Source organism: Rhinoderma darwinii, chromosome 3 (genome assembly GCF_050947455.1).
Source record: "Rhinoderma darwinii isolate aRhiDar2 chromosome 3, aRhiDar2.hap1, whole genome shotgun sequence".
Classification (NCBI taxonomy): domain Eukaryota; kingdom Metazoa; phylum Chordata; class Amphibia; order Anura; family Rhinodermatidae; genus Rhinoderma; species Rhinoderma darwinii.
Window position 1 is genome coordinate 131,855,298 of NC_134689.1, and position 21,985 is coordinate 131,877,282.

At 41.3% G+C, this 21,985-nt stretch overlaps 1 protein-coding gene across 1 annotated transcript in view; it reads right to left on the reverse strand.

Moving 5' to 3' along the window:
- CDK17 (cyclin dependent kinase 17) overlaps positions 1-21,985 on the reverse strand; it is a 209,563-nt gene that overhangs the window by 76,432 nt on the left and 111,146 nt on the right. Inside the window, exon 2 of the mRNA XM_075856764.1 lies at positions 18,480-18,632. Coding sequence (XP_075712879.1) covers positions 18,480-18,597 — 118 coding nt within the window. The 5' untranslated portion in view covers positions 18,598-18,632. The remainder of the gene's footprint in view (positions 1-18,479; positions 18,633-21,985) is intronic.

The following is a 21,985-nucleotide window of genomic DNA, read 5'->3' on the forward strand; positions in this document are numbered from 1 at the left end:
AACATCTGGATGATTCTGAGAGTGATTGGGAGAAGGTGCTGTGGTCAGACTAAAATTGAGCTCTTTGGCATTAACTCAACTAGCCATGTTTGGAGGAAGAGAAATGCTGCCTATGATCCAAAGAACACTGTCCCCACTGTCAAGCATGGAGGTGGAAACATTATGTTTTGGGGGTGTTTCTCTGCTAAGGGCACAGGACTACTTCACCGCATCAACGGGAGAATGGATGGAGCCATGTACCGTCAAATCCTGAGTGACAACCTCCTTCCCTACATCAGGACATTAAAAATGGCTCGTGGCTGGGTCTTCCAGCACGACAATTACCCGAAACATACAGCCAAGGCAACGAAGGAGTGGCTCAAAAAGAAGCACATTAAGGTCATGGAGTGGCCTAGCCAGTCTCCAGACCTTAATCCCATCGAAAACTTATGGAGGGAGCGGAAGATCCGAGTTGCCAAGCAACAGCCTCGAAACCTTAATAATTTACAGATGAGCTGCAGAGGAGTGGGCCAAAATTCCATCGAACATGTGTGCAAACCTCATCATCAACTACAAAAAACGTCTGACTGCTGTGCTTGCCAATAAGGGTTTTGCCACCAAGTATTAAGTCTTGTTTGCCAAAGGGATCAAATACTTATTTCTCTGTGCACAATGCAAATAAATATATATAATTTTGACACTGATTTTCAGTTTTTTTTTTTTTTTATATAATCTCTCTCTCACTGGTAAAATGAACCTAGCCTAAAAATTCTAGACTGTTCATGTCTTTGACAGTGGGCAAACTTACAAAATCAGCAAGGGATCAAATACTTATTTCCTTCACTGTAGCTGTGTGCTCTGAGACATTAGAGGGCTACACCTTGCTGCTCCACCAGTAAAAAACTTCAGCTGCATCCCCCTCTCCCCCCTTTTTAGTTAATGTATTACACAAAAAAAATGTTTAAAAAAAAATTGTTGACAGGAGTTTTCTGGAGATTTACAGAGAGCCAACATGCAGGTAAAGATGGACTACAGGCTGCTGGACAGGGAGGAGGATGCAAATTTAAATATATTCATAGGTACTTCTGACTTTTCAAAGTAAAAAATTACAATAGGTACACTTTAAAGAGGCTCTGTCACCAGATTTTGCAACCCCTATCTGCTATTGCAGCAGATAGGCGCTGCAATGTAGATTACAGTAACGTTTTTATTTTTAAAAAACGAGCATTTTTGGCCAAGTTATGACCATTTTTGTAGTTATGCAAATGAGGCTTGCAAAAGTCCAAGTGGGTGTGTTTAAAAGTAAAAGTCCAAGTGGGCGTGTATTATGTGCGTACATCGGGGCGTTTTTAATACTTTCACTAGCTGGGCGCTCTGAAGAGAAGTAACATCCTCTTCTCTTCAGAACGCCCAGCTTCTGACAGTGCAGACCTGTGACGTCACTCACAGGTCCTGCATCGTGACGGCCACATCGGCACCAGAGGCTACAGTTGATTCTGCAGCAGCATCAGCGTTTGCAGGTAAGTCGATCTTACCTGCAAACGCTGATGCTGCTGCAGAATCAACTGTAGCCTCTGGTGCCGATGTGGCCGTCACGATGCAGGACCTGTGAGTGACGTCACAGATCTGCACTGTCAGAAGCTGGGCGTTCTGAAGAGAAGAGGATGTTACTTCTCTTCAGAGCGCCCAGCTAGTGAAAGTATTAAAAACGCCCCGATGTACGCACATAATACACGCCCACTTGGACTTTTACTTTTAAACACACCCACTTGGACTTTTGCAAGCCTCATTTGCATAACTACAAAAATGGTCATAACTTGGCCAAAAATGCTCGTTTTTTAAAAATAAAAACGTTACTGTAATCTACATTGCAGCGCCTATCTGCTGCAATAGCAGATAGGGGTTGCAAAATCTGGTGACAGAGCCTCTTTAAGTCCTGTATGATACAGTATTTAGGCACTTCTTTAGGCCATGTATACCCTAATGGGCACTTTTAACTTTTTAAGCATCTATTTTAGTACTGAATCGCTGTATTACCTTGGCACTCTATGGCGGTATAATTCTTTAACTTTATAGTAGTGCTAATTGGGCACTGTATAATCATATTTTTTAGCCATTTCATGACGAGGGAGGATCAACCAAATCATTGCAAGAATGTGGTCAATGGGCCTTAAGAATGAAAAACACCTTCAACAAACAGGACGTCAGACCAATTTTATCAATGGCAGGCAATATGCAGTAAATGAGCTATTGACTGGTATTTTCACAGAAAGCCAAGACCAGATTTCTGAAAGTCAGCTTAACAATAATAGATGCTCAGCTGCTTTAAGAACAGGTCAATGATACATCTAGACAAACTAGCTAAAGGAATACTGAGCCAATGAATCTAAAAGGCATGCTGTGACCTTGAGCCTCAGAGAAAATATAGCAAGGCACGATTAACTTGTATTTATGGAGGCAAGTAGGCCCCTCTACATAACCCAATTTAAAACATACTACATGATTAGGCCTAATGCACACAAACGTAAAAACGTCCGTAATTACGGCACGTTTTTACGGGCCGATGGACTTCTATTCGCCACGGGTACCTCCCCGTATGCTTATGGGAAGGTGCCCGTGCCCGCGCCGTTGAAAAATATAGAACATGTCCTATTTCAGACCGTAATTATGGCACGGGCAGGTCCATAGAAGTCTATGGGGCTCCCATAATTATGGGTGACTACGTGTGTGCACCTGTAATTACGGGAGCGTTGCTAGGCGACGTCAGTAAATAGTCACTGTCCAGGGTGCTGAAAGAGTTAAACGATCGGCAGTAACTGTTTCAGCACCCTGGACAGTGACTTTCGATCACAATATAAATCAACGTGTAAAAAAAATAGAAGTTCCCCACTTACCCAGAACTCCCTGCTTCTTCCTCCAGTCGGGCCTCCTGGGATGACGTTACAGCCCATGTGACCGCTGCAGCCAATCACAGGCTGCAGCGGTCACATGGACTGCTGCGTCATCCAGGGAGGTCGGACTGGATGTCAAGAGGGACACGTCACCAAGACAACGGCCGGGTAAGTATGAATTTCTTTTACTTTTTCTGCGGAAAGGGCTGTCCCTTCTCTCTATCCTGCACGGATAGAGAGAAGGGCTGCCGATTACTGCAGTGTAATTTTGCAGCGAAAACGTGCCCGTAAATACGGGTGCAATACGGGTCGACTACGTGTGACCAAGGACCCGTATTTATGCCAGTATTTACGGGAGGAAAAAAATACATTCGTGTGCATGAGGCCTTACTACACAAGAACTTCTACACAGGATAATAAGGTTGTGCTCCCAACACATTCAGCGCATATGCCAACTGTAGCCAGACATAAACCCTCGTTCATACGATGGAGGGCAAGAGTGTGTCATTTTGGCCTCGGTCTGTTTAGCATGCGTCAAAATGATAAATTTATATTTTTAACTGCGTTTTTCCTACACAGTGTTCTACCGCAAAATAAGTATACCATTGTGGGTGCATTAGACTTTTTGTTCACTTTTTATTTCATTTTTTTGGGGTAGCGAGGTGACCGATACAAACTAGGTTTACTTTTATTATTGCTTACATTATTTTTTGTGGAAATTGGTAAGTGTGTTTTTTGTTGGTTTTTTTTGCTTTCAGGTATTTTTTATTTAACAGTTTTTTTCATTTATTTATTTCTTAGTCCCCTTAGGGGAACGGAAATATGTGATCTATGGTTCGCTAATGCAATACTTATGAATTGCATTTATCTGTGCTCTAATATTAAGCCTTGCCACTGGCAAGATCACAGAGGGCAGATCTGGAGGTCTCCAATAAACTGACTGCCATAGCGGGACAGAGGGAGAGGGTTCCTTTAACTGCTCAGATGCCGCGGTCACTGAAGTCTGCCTGTCAGGGTGTCTGTGATAAACAGCGGACACATCCAGTGTACAGAGCAATTTTAGCCTGTGCGCCCGCTACACACTTCCCTTTCGATGTACAGGTACAGCAGATGTCTGTTAAAGGGTTCTAAAAAAAAAAAAAAAAGGCTCCGCTTTTTTCCAGGAACAGTATCACTCTTGACCATGACATGTGTCCAGTATTGCACCCCTGCCCTATTTACTTCATAGACAAGGGCCCCGTTGCCTTTTGTTTTTTTTATTTTTGACGGGGGGGGGGGGGGTTTCTAATCTTAAAATACTCCTACCGTTAAAAGGTGATTTGGAGCGCTATAAATCAGAAAATTAATTATATATATAAAATGGAATGTGCTGTTCAAATTTTTGTTGTTTATGTGATCCATATATGTGGGGTTAGTGACTGCCTCCATTTTTGATCTTGCACTCCTCCCACTCTGCCCTGGGTGATTTTAATTAGTTCAATGCTGGATCCTACCATCCCCAGGTATATATGTAGGCTTAGTCCCAGTTCTGGGTGTTTATACAGCGTGGGTTCCCGCCTTACAGAGGTCGCCTTGTCGTGGAGGGTGTTCAAACACTTTTTGATCAAAATGTGCACTAAGAACCTCCCTATTATAAGTAGATTTAGCTTTAGTGCATATTTATTTATATTTAGTGGTTTAGGTGGCATTAGTGTCGCAGGGTGCTGTCGCCATTCTTTTTCTGTTATATATACACACACACACACACATACATATATATGTATATTAAACCACAGAATTTTGGACCAATTTAGGGCCTCATGCACACGACCGTACTGGCGTGCACAGCCGTGATTTGCGGCTTGGCCGTGCACATGGCCGCGTGCATTAATTTCTATGAGCCTGCACACGGCCGTAATAAGAGAGGTCTGTTATTTTTACGGTCCAGGCTCCTGGGCTATGCACGGACCATGGAAACTACGGTCGTGTGCATGGGCCCATTGAAATGAATGGGGCCACAATTCACCCACAGGTTTGCGGATGAATTGTGGCCGCAAATATAAGTTAGTGTGTATGGGGCCTAAATGCAAAAGACGAAAAAAATAAAAATAAAAAAATGGACATTCCAATTAAAGGAGACCTCTTTTCAGAATACTTCAGAATTGCAGGGATTTTAAACCACCCCCAGAGCTATGGCCCACTGTGGTGTCGGCTCCCTATATGCCAATTTGCTGTAGTCCACCAGCAGGGGAGCTAGCTTCCCTGCCTCTAATGCTGACCAATCAGCGCAAACCAGCTTGAGGGTAGTTCACGACCTATTGGCTTACTACAGCAAATTAACACATAGGGAGCCATATCTTTGGAACAGAGGGGTCCAGGAAAAAAAAATTGCTCAATCAGAGACAGAGCTATTCAGGTCAGTTAACCATTTCAACTTCTATAACCTTGCGACAAGTCCTCGTTAAACCGCTTTTTACATACAGATACTGAATCAAACCATTGAAAACTATACATCTGCAAGCTCAGCGCATACCCCTCTATCCTATTGTACCCTCAGATAGGGTAGCAATAAGGACTTAACAGGTCCGCTTTAATTGCATTACTTTGCTCAGAGAACTTAATTCTCTTGATACATGCACACATCTTGTAGTTTGACACATTCATTTTCTGAAGAGGGAGGAACTTGTGAACGCCTGGTTTGTTTTACCTTTTCCATAACTTAACCCCTTAAGGTCGCAGCCTAGTTTGGGCCTTAAGGCTCAGAGCCCATTTTTTTAAATCTGACATATTTCACTTTATGTGGTAATAACGTCGGAATGCTTAAACTTATCCAAGCGATTCTGAGATTGTTTTCTCGTGAGACATTGGGCTTCATGTTCGTGGTAAAATTTGGTTGATATATTCAGTGTTTATTTGTGAAAAATTGCAAAATGTCGAGAAAAATTTGAAAAAATAGCATTTTTCCGAATTTAAATGTGCTTGTAAAACAGATGGTTATACCAGCCAAAATAGTTACTAGTTCACATTTCCCATATGTCTACTTTAGATTTGCATAGTTTTTAGAGCATTATTTTATTTTTCTTGGACCTTACAAGGCTTAGAACATAAACAGCAATTTCTCATATTTTTAAGAAAATTTCAAAAGCCTTTTTTTTAAGGTACCTGTTCAGTTCTGAAGGGGCTTTGAGGGGCCTATGTATTAGAAACCCCCAAAAAACACCCCATTTTAAAAACTAGACCCCTCAAAGTATTCAAAATAGCATTTAGAAAGTTTTTTAACCCTTCAGGCATTTCACAGGAATTAAAGGAACAGTGTCATCACAAATTATTTTTTTATATGTTAAAGATGTTAGTGCTTTATTAAAAACGTTTATATTCATTTGTGTGTTTGTGTTTTACTTTTTCTTATTTTTACACTTTTTCTTCCCTATGGGGGCTGCCATTTTTTGTTCCATTTCTGTGTGTGTCGATTAACGACACATACAGACATGGAATACGGCAGCCACAGTCCCATAGGGACTGCGAACGGCTCCCGTCCCATTGACTGCAGTGTACGGCGTCTGTGTGGGAACTGCGCATGCGCCGCTCCCACACAGTCCTATTCGAAATTGGCGCCGTCCGGCGCCATTTTCCTGTGGACCGGAAGTCGCGGCCGGACAGTAATATTACTACTTCCGGTCGCGGCTTCCGGATTTGTGCACTTGCACCAGCGGCAGCAAACGGAGCGGACGGGCCGGAGGGAGCCGCGGCGGCAGGAGCAGGTAAGAGATTTCAATGTATGTTCGTGTTTGTGTGTGTTTACTACTGTATGTAAACCTACTACACTGTGGGTTAGCTCAAAAAATGGCGACACACAGTGTAGGAGGTTACATCGTTCAAACCCCTCGTTTATCCCGGCACTAGCCAGGAAAAAGGAGGGGGGGATGCTGAGAGCTCACTAGAGCGAGGGCTTTTAACCCAATGTTGCAATGCTGCAATTTTGGGAACAGCTCCATCTAGTGACCAAAAATGGGTAGTATTATAAATTAGAAATAATTTATAATATTACATGGACTCGTGCAAAAAAATAAAAAAAATTTGAACAATGTTTAATCACCCACACACTAAATGTTTAATTTTTTTTAAAAAAACATGTTTTTCTGGCAACACATTCCCTTTAAAGCAAAGTGGAGGTGAAATTTGCAAATTTCCTTTTTCTTGCTGAATTTCAATTTTATTCTATTTTTTTTCTGTAACAAAGAAGGTTTTACCAGAGAAACACTACTAAATATGTATTGTCCAGATTCTGCAGTTTTTAGAAATGTCGCACATGTGGCTCTAGTGCGCTCGTGGACTAAAACACAAGCTCCAGAAGCAAAGAAGCACCTAGTGCATTTTGGTGCTTCTTTTTTATTAGCATATATTTTAGGCAGCATGCCAGGTTTGGAGAGGTGTTGAGGTGACAAAACAGTAGGAATCCCCCAAAACTGACCCCATTTTGGAAACTGCACCCCTCAAGGAATTCATTTATGGTGGTTGTTACCATTTTGACCCCGTAGTTTTTTTCACAGCGCGTATTTGAATTGGGCTGTGAAATTAAAAGAATGACAATTTTTCCAATAAGATGTCATTTTTGATCAGAATTTCTTATTTTCACAGGGAACAAAATACCCCATTTTGTTGCCCAATTTGTTCTGAGTGCGGCAATACCCCAGTTGTGGTGATAAACTGCCGTTTGGGCCCATGGGAGGACTCAGAAGGAAAGAAGCGCTATGTGTTCTTTGGAGCCCAGATTTTGCTGGATTGGTTTTCGGGTGCCATGTCGCATTTGCAGAGCCCCAAAGGTATCAAAGCAATGGAAACCCACCAGAAGTGACCCCATTTTGGAAACTACACCCCTCAATGAATTCATTTATGGGTGTTGTGACCATTTAGACCCCACAGTTTTGTCACAGAATTTATTTGAATTGGGCTGTGAATTTAAAAAAATTAAATTTTTTCAAATAACAGGTAGTTTTGGCTCAAAATTTCTTATTTACACAAGGAATAAAACACCCCATTTTGTTGCCCAATTTGTCCTGAGTGTGGCAATACCCTATTTGTGGTGATAAACTGCCGTTTGGGCCCATGGGAGGGCTCAGAAGGAAAGGACCACCATGTGGCCTACTGGGAATTTTCTGGTGCGAAGTCGTGTGTGCAAAAGCCCCTGAGGTATCAGTACAGTTGAAACCCCCGAGAAGTGACCCCGTTTTAAAAATGACACCCCTTAAGGAATTCATCTAGAGGTGTAGTGAGCATTTTGACCCCACAGGTATTGTGTAAAAGATAATGCGCAACAGATGGTGCAGAGTGAGATTTGCAATTTTCTATATATTTGCCATGTCAGTGTCCGATATATTGTGCCCAGCATGTGCCACCGGAGACATACACCCCATAAACTGTAATGTGGGTTCTCCCGGGTGCGGCAATACCCTACATGTGGCTGTTATTAGCTGCCTGGGCACACGGCAGGGCTCAGAAGGAAAGGACCACCATTTGGCCTACTGGAGCTTTTCTGGTGCTAAGTCTTGTACGCAGAAGCCCCTAAGATACCGGTACAGTTGAAACCCCCGAGAAGTGACCCTGTTTTAAAATCTACACCCCTTAAGGCATTCATCTAGATGTGTAGTGAGCATTTTGACCCCACAGGTATTGTGTAAAAGATAATGTGCAGCAGTTGGTGCAGAGTGAAATTGGCAATTTTTCTATACATATATGCCAATTCAGTGTCCGATATATTGTGCCCAGCATGCGCCACCGGAGATATACACCTCAAACTGTAATGTTGGTTCTCCCGGGTACGGCAATACCCTACATGTGGCTGTTATCAGCTGCCTGGGCACACAGCAGGGCTCAGAGGGGAAAGATGAGGAGGGGTAAGCTGTGCGAAGTGGAACAGAGCGAGTAAAACTGGGGTAAATTAAAAATAAAGGGATGGATGATAAATTTTAAAAAACACTCTTTCATACAGAGCTCAGGTTTTTCGGGACACGCGTCACATTGATATATTGTGTCCCTCCTTATCCCCCTCTTATAGCAGACTTTGCACCTCTTTTGACTTTTTCCCTTCTTGCCAGTTTGGGGAACTTCTCCTAAAAAGTGTTGCCCTGGTACGATGCGTGTGGCCTCACTTACAGAAGTACTGTAGGGCTTCAGGACTTGATCTGACAAGTCCACCCCTCCCATGTACTTATTGTAGTCCAGTTATGGAGTCTGGTTTGGGGGTCTCTGTACTGGTGCCTCGTACAGGTACATGGGTACTGGTGTGGCATCTCCCTGGTCTTGTACTTGACACACAATATGTTGCTGCTAGAATGTGCCCTGCTCTCACCCCTTCTTGTTTGCCCAAGCAGAGTCTTAGGGAGGCCTCTCAGATTTCTTCTAGCAGTGCCGCAGGACTTCTGGAAGCGAGGCAGTTGAAGAGTGGGACGCTGGTATAAAAATTATCCAGCTAGATGTGGTAACCCTGGTCCAGCAGTGGGTGCACCAAATCCCACACAATTTTTGTATTAACTCCCATTCTGGGGGCTGAATACTGGTGTCCTTCCCTTCATATATCCTAAATTTGTAGGTATACCCTGATGCACTCTCGCACAGCTTATACATCTTCACGCCATACCTTGCCCTCCTACCCGGCAGGTACTGGTGGAATTGAACCCTCCCTTTAAAATGTACCAAGGACTCATCAATAGAAATACACGTCTCGGGGGTGAATGCTTGGGAAAACCGGACACTGGAACGGTCTAATAGGGGTCTCCGTTTATACAAACGGTCAAAAATGGGGTCATTTCGGGGGGGGGGGGGCACGGCTCATTATGAGTATAATGTAAGAAGCGAAGTATTGCCCCATTTTTATTTTATTTTTTTCGTTTCCAGCTCCGTTCTGAAGTTGCTTTGAGGGGCCCATATATTAGACACCCTTATCAAACACCCCATTTCAGAAACTAGACCCCTCAAAGTATTCACAACAGCATTTAGAAAGTTTATTAACCCTTTAGGTGTTTCACAGGAATTTAGAGCAAAGTAGAGGTGACATTTAATTAATTTAATTTATTAGGCACCATGTCCGGTTTGAAGACGTCTTGTGGTGCTAAAACAGTGGAAACCCCCCAAAAGTGACCCCTTTTTGGAAACTAGACCCCTTGAGGAATTCATTGTAGTTTTCTTGGGGTGCATGCGACTTTTTATTCTATTTTTAAGAGGCGTGGTGACTAAAAAAAAACAGCAATTCTACTATTGTTTTTTATTAAAATTTTTTTACAGCGTTCACCGTGCGCTATAAATGACATTCACTTTATTCTGCGGGGCGATACGATTACGGCGATACCAGATTTTTTTAGTTTTTTTATGTCTTATGGCGTTTGCACAATAAAATACATTTTGTAAAGTATAATTTATTTTTTGTGTTACCTTATTCTAAGAGCCATAACAGTTTTATTTTTCCATCAGGAAAGCCGTGCGAGGACTTATTTTTTGCGTAACGAACTGTAGTTTCGATCAGGACCATTTTTAGGTACATGCGACTTTTTGATCTCTTTTTATTCCATTTTTTGGGAGATGAAGTGACCAAACAATTGTGATTGTGGTACGGTTTATTATTATTTTCTTTTACAGCGTTCACCGCGCGGGATAAATAACGACATTGTTTTGTAGTTCAGGACGTTACGGACGCGGCGATACCAATTATGTATAGTTTGTTTATTTATATATTTTTATTAATAATAAAGGACTGATAAGGGAAAAAGGGGGATTTTTACTTTTAGCACTTTTATTTTTACACAACTTTTTTACACTTGTTTTACTTTGTCCCACTAGGGGACATGAGGGCAGGAGGCTCTGATCGCTATTCTAATACCCTGCACTACATGCGTAGTGCAGTGTATTAGAACTGTCAGCTGTTCGCTGACAGCAAGCATAGTGGGTCCTGACTGTCAGGACCCACTAGGCTTCCGTCGATGGCGTAGCCAGAGTCCATTGTTAGGATTCTGGTTGCCATCGCGGCCCGCTATCGTATAGCAGGCCGGCGATGGCAGCTTAACCCCTAAGAAGCCGCGATCGCTATTGAACGCGGCTTCTAAGTGGTTAATCGGCGGGGACCACCGCGATCGGTCCCTGCACACTAAGCTGTGATAGCCTGCTGTCGGAAACAGCAGGTATCACAGCTCAAACACGCGCCGGGGAAAGATGGCGCCGTGTTAACTCAGGTCAGTACTATTACTGAGCTGAGCACGAACGATGCGCTCAGCACGACGTAATAGTACTGACCTGAGCGTGAAGGGGTTAAAGAAAGAAGGCCGTAATTTTGCTATACAGCAGTTCCAGACATTAAAGAGTATGACCATCTCTGATGAAAGATCTGGAGCATTGAAATCTGTTGATTTTTTTCTTAAGTAGTATTCACTTAATGAGGGCAGCTGGCTGAAGCATGTAGAGATAGGTGGGAACAGAGGTGCCTGCTAGCTGCTTATGTCAATCTGAATGGGCAAGTTTAATAGGAGCCGATACATTTTGGGCTAGATATGGTTTGGCCAGTGGCCGTAAGTACGGAAACATCCAAGCCAGGTTGGTTCTGTAACTCCCATAAAAGTGTATGGGAGATAAGGAAAGTGTAGCTCATTGTGTTACGCTGCTTTCAAAACCAAATACTTCTATGACAGTTACGGAAACAGCGTAGCTTGGACGTTTCCGTACTCCCGCCACCTCGAAAGGCTTCGTTCATATCTGCATTTCGGTTTCCGTTCTGCTCCGTCATAGGAGAAAAACAAATGAAAAACCAGAACCGCCGGATCCATTGCATGATGAAAGTCAACTGCGTCCAGCCGAACCCATTGACTTTAATGGGAACTGTCAGGTTTCCATCATGGTGTTGGTCGTTTTATCGGACAAAATAGTGCTACAGGCTGCACTAATTTGTCCAGCAAAAACAACGTAATCTGCAAAAGGGGCCCTATAGTTTCCCAGCAGATTCATAAGAAAAGAGGCAGCCACAAAACTTTGTGGTAAAGGCCCCAAATACACAATGAAGTGGCTGTTTTGGTAACGGCTGACTAACATGTGTGGTCTCGATAAATGAAATAAAAGGGGGTTATGAGAACGGGCACGTCTGGCTGACATGTTATGCAATAGCTTACCAGAGGAAAGTATCTTTACAACAATTCCGGACTCCTGAACTTATGGGTATTCTTGTTAGACTATTTTTCCTTTGGTTTTTAAGGCTTAGTGCATACCACGTTTAGAGTGTACGTTAGGAATACTCACTCGCAAAAATAAAACGTATGCTGCACACTATACCTTTTTTTAAAACATACGAGTCTATGGGTTACGTATGCCACTGTATAGCATACATCACAGGTATACATATATCGTATACACCATGAGCTTTTCAATAGCCTTTCATGACGTATACTTTAAACAGATATTATAGTCTATTGGCGATGTATGCGTTAAACGGATGCCCAATGGTGGCATCCATTACCCGTAGATTAGAATAGTATCAGTCTAATGTATACACCTTGAAGAGGGTCATAAGAGTTCATGACATATATGTTTCATGTACACCATTGAACTCTATAGCGACGAATGCCACGGTTAAGGCATCCGTCAAAGCCAATGTTCAAATGCACATGTCGGAAGCTTTTCATGGCGTATATGTTAAACTTAGGCCAAACACATGATGTGCACAGAGCCTAATTCTGTGAGGGTAGATCACAAACAGAGTAATTACAAAAAACTCAAACATAAGGATCTGCTGTTAAATTAAGCTGCTTATTTCCTATGGCATGCAGCACACCTTACCGTTCTTCCAGTCTAAGAAGTCTAAATCTAAATTCTTAATGAACTAAAGGATTCAATGGAAGCCATTCACTTTACAGTAGAATATGTTTTTATCAAATTGTTGGCTGAAAAACAATACTAGAAAAACCAGCCTGGAAAAGGTTAAGAATAAGGCAGGATCATAAGGCCTTATGCACACCTTGCAGATTTGCTCAGTATTTTGCATTAGTATTTTGAAGCCAAAACCAGGACTAGATCCTAAACATAGGGGAAATATAAAGAGAAGATTTAGGCTGGATTCACACGAGGTCATTACGTCCGTAATTGACGGACGTATTTCGGCCGCAAGTCCCGGACCGAACACAGTGCAGGGAGCCGGGCTCCTAGCATCATACTTATGTACGATGCTAGGAGTCCCTGCCTCGCTGCAGGACAACTGTCCCGTACTGTAATCATGTTTTCAGTACGGGACAGTAGTTCCACGCAGAGGCAGGGACTCCTAGCGTCGTACATAACTATGATGCTAGGAGCCCGGCTCCCTGCACTGTGTTCGGTCCAAGACTTGCGGCCGAAATACATCAGTCAATTACGGACGTAAAGACCTCGTGTGAATCCAGCCTTATACTTCTCTTCCCATCCACTACTAATTTTAGCTTCAAAACACTGATGAAAAATACTGAAAGGCGTGAATGAGGTCTAACTCCAGTGTGCGCGTCGCCTCTTTTCTATCAAAGTCCCATGCACAGAACCGTGTCTGTAATTACGGGAATGTCCAGCCACAGACAGCCGTCCATATTTACGGGCCGTGCTCCCATTATAAAGTATGCGAGTGCGATCCGTAAAATAAATGGGACATATCGTATATTTTTTTCTGAAAGTTTCTACGGCACGGACACCTTCCCGTAAATATACGGGAAGGTGTCAGTCAGCCATAGAAACTAAAGGGCCCGTAATTACGGATCGTAGTTACGAGTGGTTTTACGGTCGTGTGCAAGGGGCCCAAGCCAATATTTAATTTTTTATCAAGTGTAGTGGGAGAATTAAAGTCACTCAGACAATGATAACAGTGAGCCAATATTTTTTTTTTTCTTTATTCATTACGCTACAATAGGGCAGTCAGCAGAAATTTCAGGAAAGTGATAAGGAATATGCCATTAAAATATTTGGCCCGCCAGGCATTGTGCGGGCATAAGTAAATGAAACATGTAGCAGGATTCCCTGTGACCTGTCTGCATGTATAGCACGGTAATACGCAGTTCACTGAGTTGCTCTAAAGGATGCAGACAACTCACCGAGTGACGGCTTTTAATCATGCAAACAGGCCTAGAACCTAAGTGTGCCGTCATAGACCGGTTTATCTGCTCTGCATTACAGCTGGGATTTGACAATCATCTCCTACATATAAACAGATCATTCCAAGCATGATCAAAAACCTTGCACATCCCCAGAGAGCCGCTCACAAAGATATGACATTGCCATTGACTGTCATTCAACCGTGTTCATTAAAATAACAAAAGTTGGCTCAAGTACAACATTCCTTTGATATGCTCTCATATGTGCGATGGCAAGCGAGCCGGCAGACTCATTCTGTCACTCTCAATCTCTGCACTGAAAATAGTTCAGTAATTAAAACAAGGGAAAAAAGAAATGCTTTACTCTTCTGCTAAAACAAACTATAAAAACATACTTTCACCAAGCTATAATCTGACTCATTTATACAGGACCATAACCTACAACTTAGGCATTATTTACACAAGCGTTGCGCACCTTGGACGTGAAAAACTGTAGTTTTTCACGCCCGTGGTGCATCCGTGCTCGGCACTACGGGACGTGAGTTCTCGCATTCCCCCATAGAGGAGTCTATGGAGGGATGTGTGAAGCGTGGAAATATAGGACATGTCCAATTTTCCCACGGACCCTTCACACGGTCCGTTGAAACAACGGCTGTGTGAACGGCCACATTGAATTACAAAGGTCCGTGGGACGACCGCTGTTTAAACGGCCGTCCTACGGACATAGAACACGCTCGTGTAAATAAGGCCTTAGATGAACAACCAGACAAAATGTATGCTGAACTAGGAGGATGCACATCACTAAAGGGAGGTAAAAACAGAACTATCACTAAAGTCCAGCTTCATTATTCAGGGACGCCTTGGTGATGACTCATTAAAAAAGTGAAACACTGTGGCGTCTCCGCAGCAAAATCCGCACTTGTTATGTAGATTTCACCCGTTCTACATTGAATGTCCGCAGCATGTTTTGATTTCTGTCCAAATCTCATCCACATGGCTGGACTAATCTGCTACATATTTTCTGCAACATTTCTGTCCCGTGTGAATCAAGCCAAAGTAGTGTTAATTTAGTGAGAGCAGACACCGTTAACGATGTAAGATCTGCAGCTTCAGCCAATTAACTGATGTAAGAAAAGGGGAGTGGTTTTGACAACTATAGCTGCAAAGTCCACTGCAGATTGCAGTGCAGTTGTTTTTGTTTGTGGGGCCATCTAGATAAAAGCCTTGCGTTATTACAATGTTTTCAGATTTGACCAGAGTTTTACTTTAAACCATCAGTTACTATTGTAAAAGTCAATGCCCTGAACTATACCAATCTATAGACAGACCGTTCTCCTTAGCCAACAGAATAATAATTGTTCCATTTACAGATGGCACCGACATCTCCAGTGTCACAAGATACAAAGAGGTCTCCTGACAACAGTATCCAGACAAACGAAAAACTGTGATCGATTGTTTTTAGCAAACTCAATAAGTATATTACAGCTCGTAGCTCCCAAACTGTGCATTTTGTATCCAGGGAAGGTGTCACTAAATATTTGTTTTTTATATATATGTTATTGCTTTTAGTATGTCATTAAAATAAATTTTATTTATTTGTGTTGTACTTTTTTCTTTCTTTTACTTCTTTATGGGGGCTGCCATTTTCTTTTTCATCTCTGTATGTGTCGATTAACGACACATACTGAGATGGAATACGGCACATACATCCCCATAGAGAACGCGAACGGGAGCCGTTCCATTCATTATAGCGTACGCCGTTTGTGTGGGAACGGCGCATACAGTCCAAAACGAAGCTCGTTAGCAGAGCGAAATCCGGCGCCATTTTCATGGGGACCAGAAGCCGCGGCCGGACAGTAAGATGACTACTTCCGGTCGCGGCTTCCGTCCATATGTTCAGAAAAAAAAAAGACTAGGAGCGGAGGGAGCAGCGGCGGCGACAGGAGCAGGTAAATTATGTTTGTGTATGTGATGTGTGTGTATGTTCGGGTTATACTGTCTGATTACCACTGTATCTAATCCTCCTACACTGTGCATTCGCTCAAAAAAATAGCGGCACACAGTGTAGGAGGTTTGAACATTCAACCCCCTCCTTTCTCCTGGCACTAGCCAGGATAAAGGAGGGGGGATTGTTTGAGGACACTAGAGCGAGTGTGTCTTCTCAAATTTTGCAGCATAAAGCAATGAGGTTGCTTTACCACATGCCAATGCTGCAATTTTGGGAATTGCTCCCTCTAGTGACCAGCACATGGAAATTAGAATCTAATTTATAATATTTCCTGACTTGTGAAAAAATAAAAAATTAGAACAATGTTTAATCATTTATATACTAAACATTTTAACTAAAAAAAATATATATATATTTTTCTAGCGACACATTCCCTTTAAGCAAGGGCTTTGAGGTATATGAAAGTTCTTATTTTTTGGCCAAGCAAAAGAATTAAAAAAAAAAAAAAAAAAAGAGAGTCTCTGGAAGCATTATAGGGCTTTATTCACTGCTTTGTGGTGATGGTCCATATTGACTTAATAGGGTCCAAAACACTAATTCAGATGTAATGCAGATTAGGAAGAAAAAGCTGCTCCTCTGAACCGGCGCTCAGGTGTGGATTGTACTGGTATCTTCACAAAATCGTCAGGGTATATTTTCAACGATTTTATTATTAAAAAAGAACAATATAAAATTCAATTGCTGCAACGCGTTTCAACCACGCACTGTGGTCTTCATCAGGCACATAAATTTGGTTACAATACATCATCTTATATACTTGTATCATATGCTTCACTTCCAGGTTAAACTGGCACGGTGAAGGTTCATCATGGGCGTTTCAGCACAGGTGTGTGTATGTTTTTTCCTCAGACTGATTTTTTCTTAATTGCTATTTCTCCTCTTTTCTACCTTTTAACCAACTATTTTCTGCCAAATGGTAGATATTCTTAGCTTTAGTATAGAAGAAGATTAATTCTTTGTATATATAATTTTTAATAATAAAATCGTTGAAAATATACCCTGACAATTTTGTGAAGATACCAGTACAATCCACACCTGAGCGCCCGTTTAGAGGAGCAGCTTTTTCTTCCTAATCTGCATTACTTCAAAACCGCAAGGAGAGGAGTTCCTGATACGAATTCACCCCATGCGGTTATGGCTCCAGAGGCAAGCACAGTGTGAACAAGCGTGTACAAGCTACAAAGTTAAGTTGTGCTGGCGACATTGCACAACTCACCAAGGTGAGCTCCATTCATTAAGTTACTCATTATCTTACAAATACCAGAACGATATCACCTTAGAGGAGCGCCGTTTTTTTCTCTTTTTTTATCCCCCTTTTTACCTTAAGAATAATTCAGATGTAAGACATACTCGAACACTTCTATCAGACTTGAGCAGGTAAAATAATATTGTGCTACCTCAAAAGGCAATAAAGTAGTTTGCATCACGGATTGTTTTGAGTGGTAAAATCAGAGACCGTTCACTCCTCTGGAAGGGATAACTTCTCCTTTTCACACCAAGTACAAGGCAAAAACGCAGCAAGTTTCATTCCAAACAAATAATCAGCTGGACTCTGTAGTCCTACTCCTGATATAGTTTGTCTCTTGATGGTTCTTTACAAGTCGGCGATCTTAAAAGTTGATTAGATAGCATTTTCTAATAAAATGTTTAGAAGTTATGCTCACATAATACGCCAGTACCTAGCCCAACAGTATCCCATAACAGTATCTAGCCCGACCCTGGGTTTCGCCTTTGTGGTTTCTCGTGTGGCATGCTAAGAACCAATATGAATTTCAATCCCGTGTCCTAATAATTCTTAACATAGTTTCTTTGTATTGAGAAGTAGGTATGCAACAATATATGTTTTAAAATATTTCTATTTTGTTTGTGATAATTGTAACCATATGGAAAGGCTAAATTGGCTGTTGTGTACACACCCAGTGTGTCTGGAAGAAGCCACAAAGACTGACCGTTTGGGGAGACACTTGCAGTGTTCTTTGCCTAGTACTTGGTGTGAAAAAAAAGAGAAGTTGTCTCTTCCAGGGGAGAATCTTGTCTTTGTATCTGACTGTTTGGAGCTCTAAAATCAAATGTATTTATTATAATTGGGTCTGTCTTGGTGTTTGTCGTTCTGTCGCCACCTGCGGAGGCCCTGAACAAAGTCACCGATCCAGATGTAAACTACTAAAAACGACAATATTTTGTCCATCCCAGTACTAAAGATAGAAACAATTTTTAAAAATAGATGAACGCATTGGTTAGAGTCTGTCACATCAACCATCTCACAGACCAAATTTCAATAGTAATTTGGAAAATTTTAGCATACAATTTTCAGCTGGCAGAAAAAAAACAAAAAACATCCACCCGATGTGATGTCGATCTTCAAAACACAACACAAAATAATCTAAAACCTTATAGAGATGAAGCCTCAATAACTGCCGAATTTCAGGACTATAAGGATATGTGATAAATGGTCAAGGAAACACGTAATAAAAAATAATCACGCACATATTAAAAGGCTCCTTTACATTGATTTTTGTCACACAAAATTCCACTTACCGTTGTCTTTGCTGCTGTTTTCTTCTATGGTCATTTGCTCTGCAAGTTCAGATAGAGACTCGTCTATTGTCTGACTGCCTCTCAAAGTGAGTGAAAGTCGTCTCTTAAACTTTTTCATGGTTCAGTTAAAAAATGAGCACAGCGCAGGACAGCCTGTAAAAGAATGAAGTCTGGTTACTATTAAGGGAGACAATAAAGAAGAACATTTCAGCATTACTGTAGCTGGGTTGCAGGATTATAGAAGAGTTCAGCAACAACCCCCCCCCTCCAAAAAAACAGTTACCACTTGTAGACTTTTTTTTTTACTTCATTCATTAAAAAAAAAAATATATATATATACTGTAAGGGTAGTTCACATGGCGGATTTTGCTTGGTGGGTTCTGCCGCAAAATCCGCCAAAGAAATATTCCTACCGGCGGCAGAAAGATTCCTCACTCCCATTAATATCAGTGGGAGTTACGGGTGGAGGACTCTTCTTTTTCCCACTAGCTGATTTCAAGAAGCGTCCGACTCCCATTGAAATTAATGGGAGGTGGAATTTTGAGGTGGAATCCGCGGCGGATTCCGTCTGCAAAATTCCTCCGTGTGAACATACCCTAACACATTTTACAAGTCAATAATACTGTCAGTAGACGCAGTCAAAGAAATAGTAAACAAACCTTATAATAAAAAGGAGGTTTACAGTCAAATTTAGTATGATCCATTTAAAGCGTACCTAACTTTTCAGAATAAGCGGTCATGGGTGTGCATGAAGAATAACAATATTTCTGGCCATAATAGGACTTTTTTTTGCAGCAGTTTTCCCCTCTGCGGGCTCTAATTCTCAGGTGTCTCTGATCTAGTGGTGGAGCTGAACAGAGAATATATATATATATATATATATATATATATATATATATATATATATATATATATATATATAAAGCAGCAGCACTCACAAAAAACTGTTGTACGGGTGCCCAGCAAGACGTCCTGATCCTAGGATGGAATATCATATATGGAAAGAGAAAGCTTGCAGCACTCCAGTATGAAAAAATTGTGGTTTATTCAGTCAAACACAAAGCGACGTTACAATAGGAGCTTTATCAAGCATAGTGACAAATCAAATACTGGAAACATATATAGGGCAGAGATCAATTTGCATAATTCATCTCATTGGTATACAAATAAAGTGTAGTGCAAAAAATCATCAACAAGTAATTTAAGGTATCAATCAAGATGTCAATTTGATACATAAAGTGCAAGTGCTCATACAAAATATCGTGAACGGTATAACATACAAAATATCGTGAACAACGGTATAACATACAAAATTCTTAAAATCAGGTGATTAGGACACAATCAAATATGCCTCAGTTGTGTTAGATTAAAGTGTTGTAGATCCACTTACCAATCAGAACTTCAGGTTTTTATTATATATATACTAACAGGTTTCGTGGCGGTGCTCAGCTGTAAACCGCGTTGTGATCAAAAATATATCGGTGGTGTCGTCACCACGTGTCTTAAGCGTCCTGCTGCCTGGCAGCTGGACACTTCCCAGTCTACCCTTCACGAATGCGCACTCCACACGATATATTTTTGATCACAATATATAGATAGAGAGTATATATATATATATATATATATATATATATATATATATATATATATATATATATATATATACACATATACATATACACACACACACATATATACACACACACACACACACACACACACACACACACCTGTTCAAAAGTTTGGGGTCACCCAGACAATTTTGTGTTTTCCATGAAAACTCACTTATATTTATCAAATGAGTTGCAAAATGACTAGAAAATATAGTCAAGACATTGACAAGGTTAGAAATAATAATTTTCTCCTTCATACTTTGCTTTCGTCAAAGAATGCTCCATTTGCAGCAATTACAGCATTGCAGACCTTTGGCATTCTAGCTGTTAATTGGCTGAGGTAATCGGGAGAAATTTCACCCCATGCTTCCAGAAGCCCCTCCCACAAGTTGGATTGGCTTGATGGGCACTTCTTGCGTACCATACGGTCAAGCTGCTCCCACAAAAGCTCTATGGGGTTGAGATCTGGTGACTGCGCTGGCCACTCCATTACAGATAGAATACCAGCTGCCTGCTTCTTCCCTAAATAGTTCTTGCATAATTTGGAGGTGTGCTTTGGGTCATTGTCCTGTTGTAGGATGAAATTGGCTACAATCAAGCGCTGTCCACAGGGTATGGCATGGCGTTGCAAAATGGAGTGATAGCCTTCCTTATTCAAAATCCCTTTTACCTTGTACAAATCTCCCACTTTACCAGCACTAAAGCAACCCCAGACCATCACATTACCTCCACCATGCTTGACAGATGGCGTCAGGCACTCTTCCAGCATCTTTTCAGTTGTTCTGCGTCTCACAAATGTTCTTCTGTGATACAAACACCTCAAACTTCGATTCGTCTGTCCATAACACTTTTTTCCAATCTTCCTCTGTCCAATGTCTGTGTGCTTTTGCCCATATTAATCTTTTCCTTTTATTAGCCAGTCTCAGAAATGGCTTTTTCTTTGCCACTCTGCCCTGAAGGCCAGCATCCCGCAGTCGCCTCTTTACTGTAGACATTGACAGTGGCGTTTTGCGGGTACTATTTAATGAAGCTGCCAGTTGAGGACCTGTGAGGCGTCTATTTCTCAAACTAGAGACTCTAATGTACTTGTCTTGTTGCTCAGTTGTGCAGCGGGGCCTCCCACTTCTCTTTCTACTCTGGTTAGAGCCTGTTTGTGCTGTCCTCTGAAGGGAGTAGTACATCTTAGGAAATCTTCAGTTTCTTGGCAATTTCTCGCATGGAATAGCATTCATGTCTAAGAACAAGAATAAACTGTCGAGTTTCACATGAAAGCTCTCTTTTTCTAGCCATTTGGAGAGTTTAATCGAACCCACAAATGTAATGCTCCAGATTCTCAACTAGCTCAAAAGGAAGGTCAGTTTTATAGCTCCTCTAAACAGCAAAACTGTTTACAGCGGTGCTAACATAATTGCACAAGGGTTTTCAAGTGTTTTCCAATCATCCATTAGCCTTCTAACACAGTTAGCAAACACAATGTACCATAAGAACACTGGAGTGATGGTTGCTGGAAATGGGCCTCTATACACCTATGTAGATATTGCATTAAAAACCAGACCTTTGCAGCTAGAATAGTCATTTAGCACATTAACAATGTATAGTGTATTTTCTTGCAAAAATAAGGACATTTCTAAGTGACCCTAAACTTTTGAACAGTAGTGTGTGTGTGTGTGTGTGTGTGTGTGTGTGTGTGTGTGTGTGTGTGTGTGTGTGTGTGTGTGTGTGTGTGTGTGTGTGTGTGTGCGCGCGCGTGTATATAGAGAAATATATATATATATATATATATATATATATATATAGAGAATATATATAGAGAATATATATATATATATATATATATATATATAGAGAATATATATATATATATATATATATATATATAGAGAATATATATAT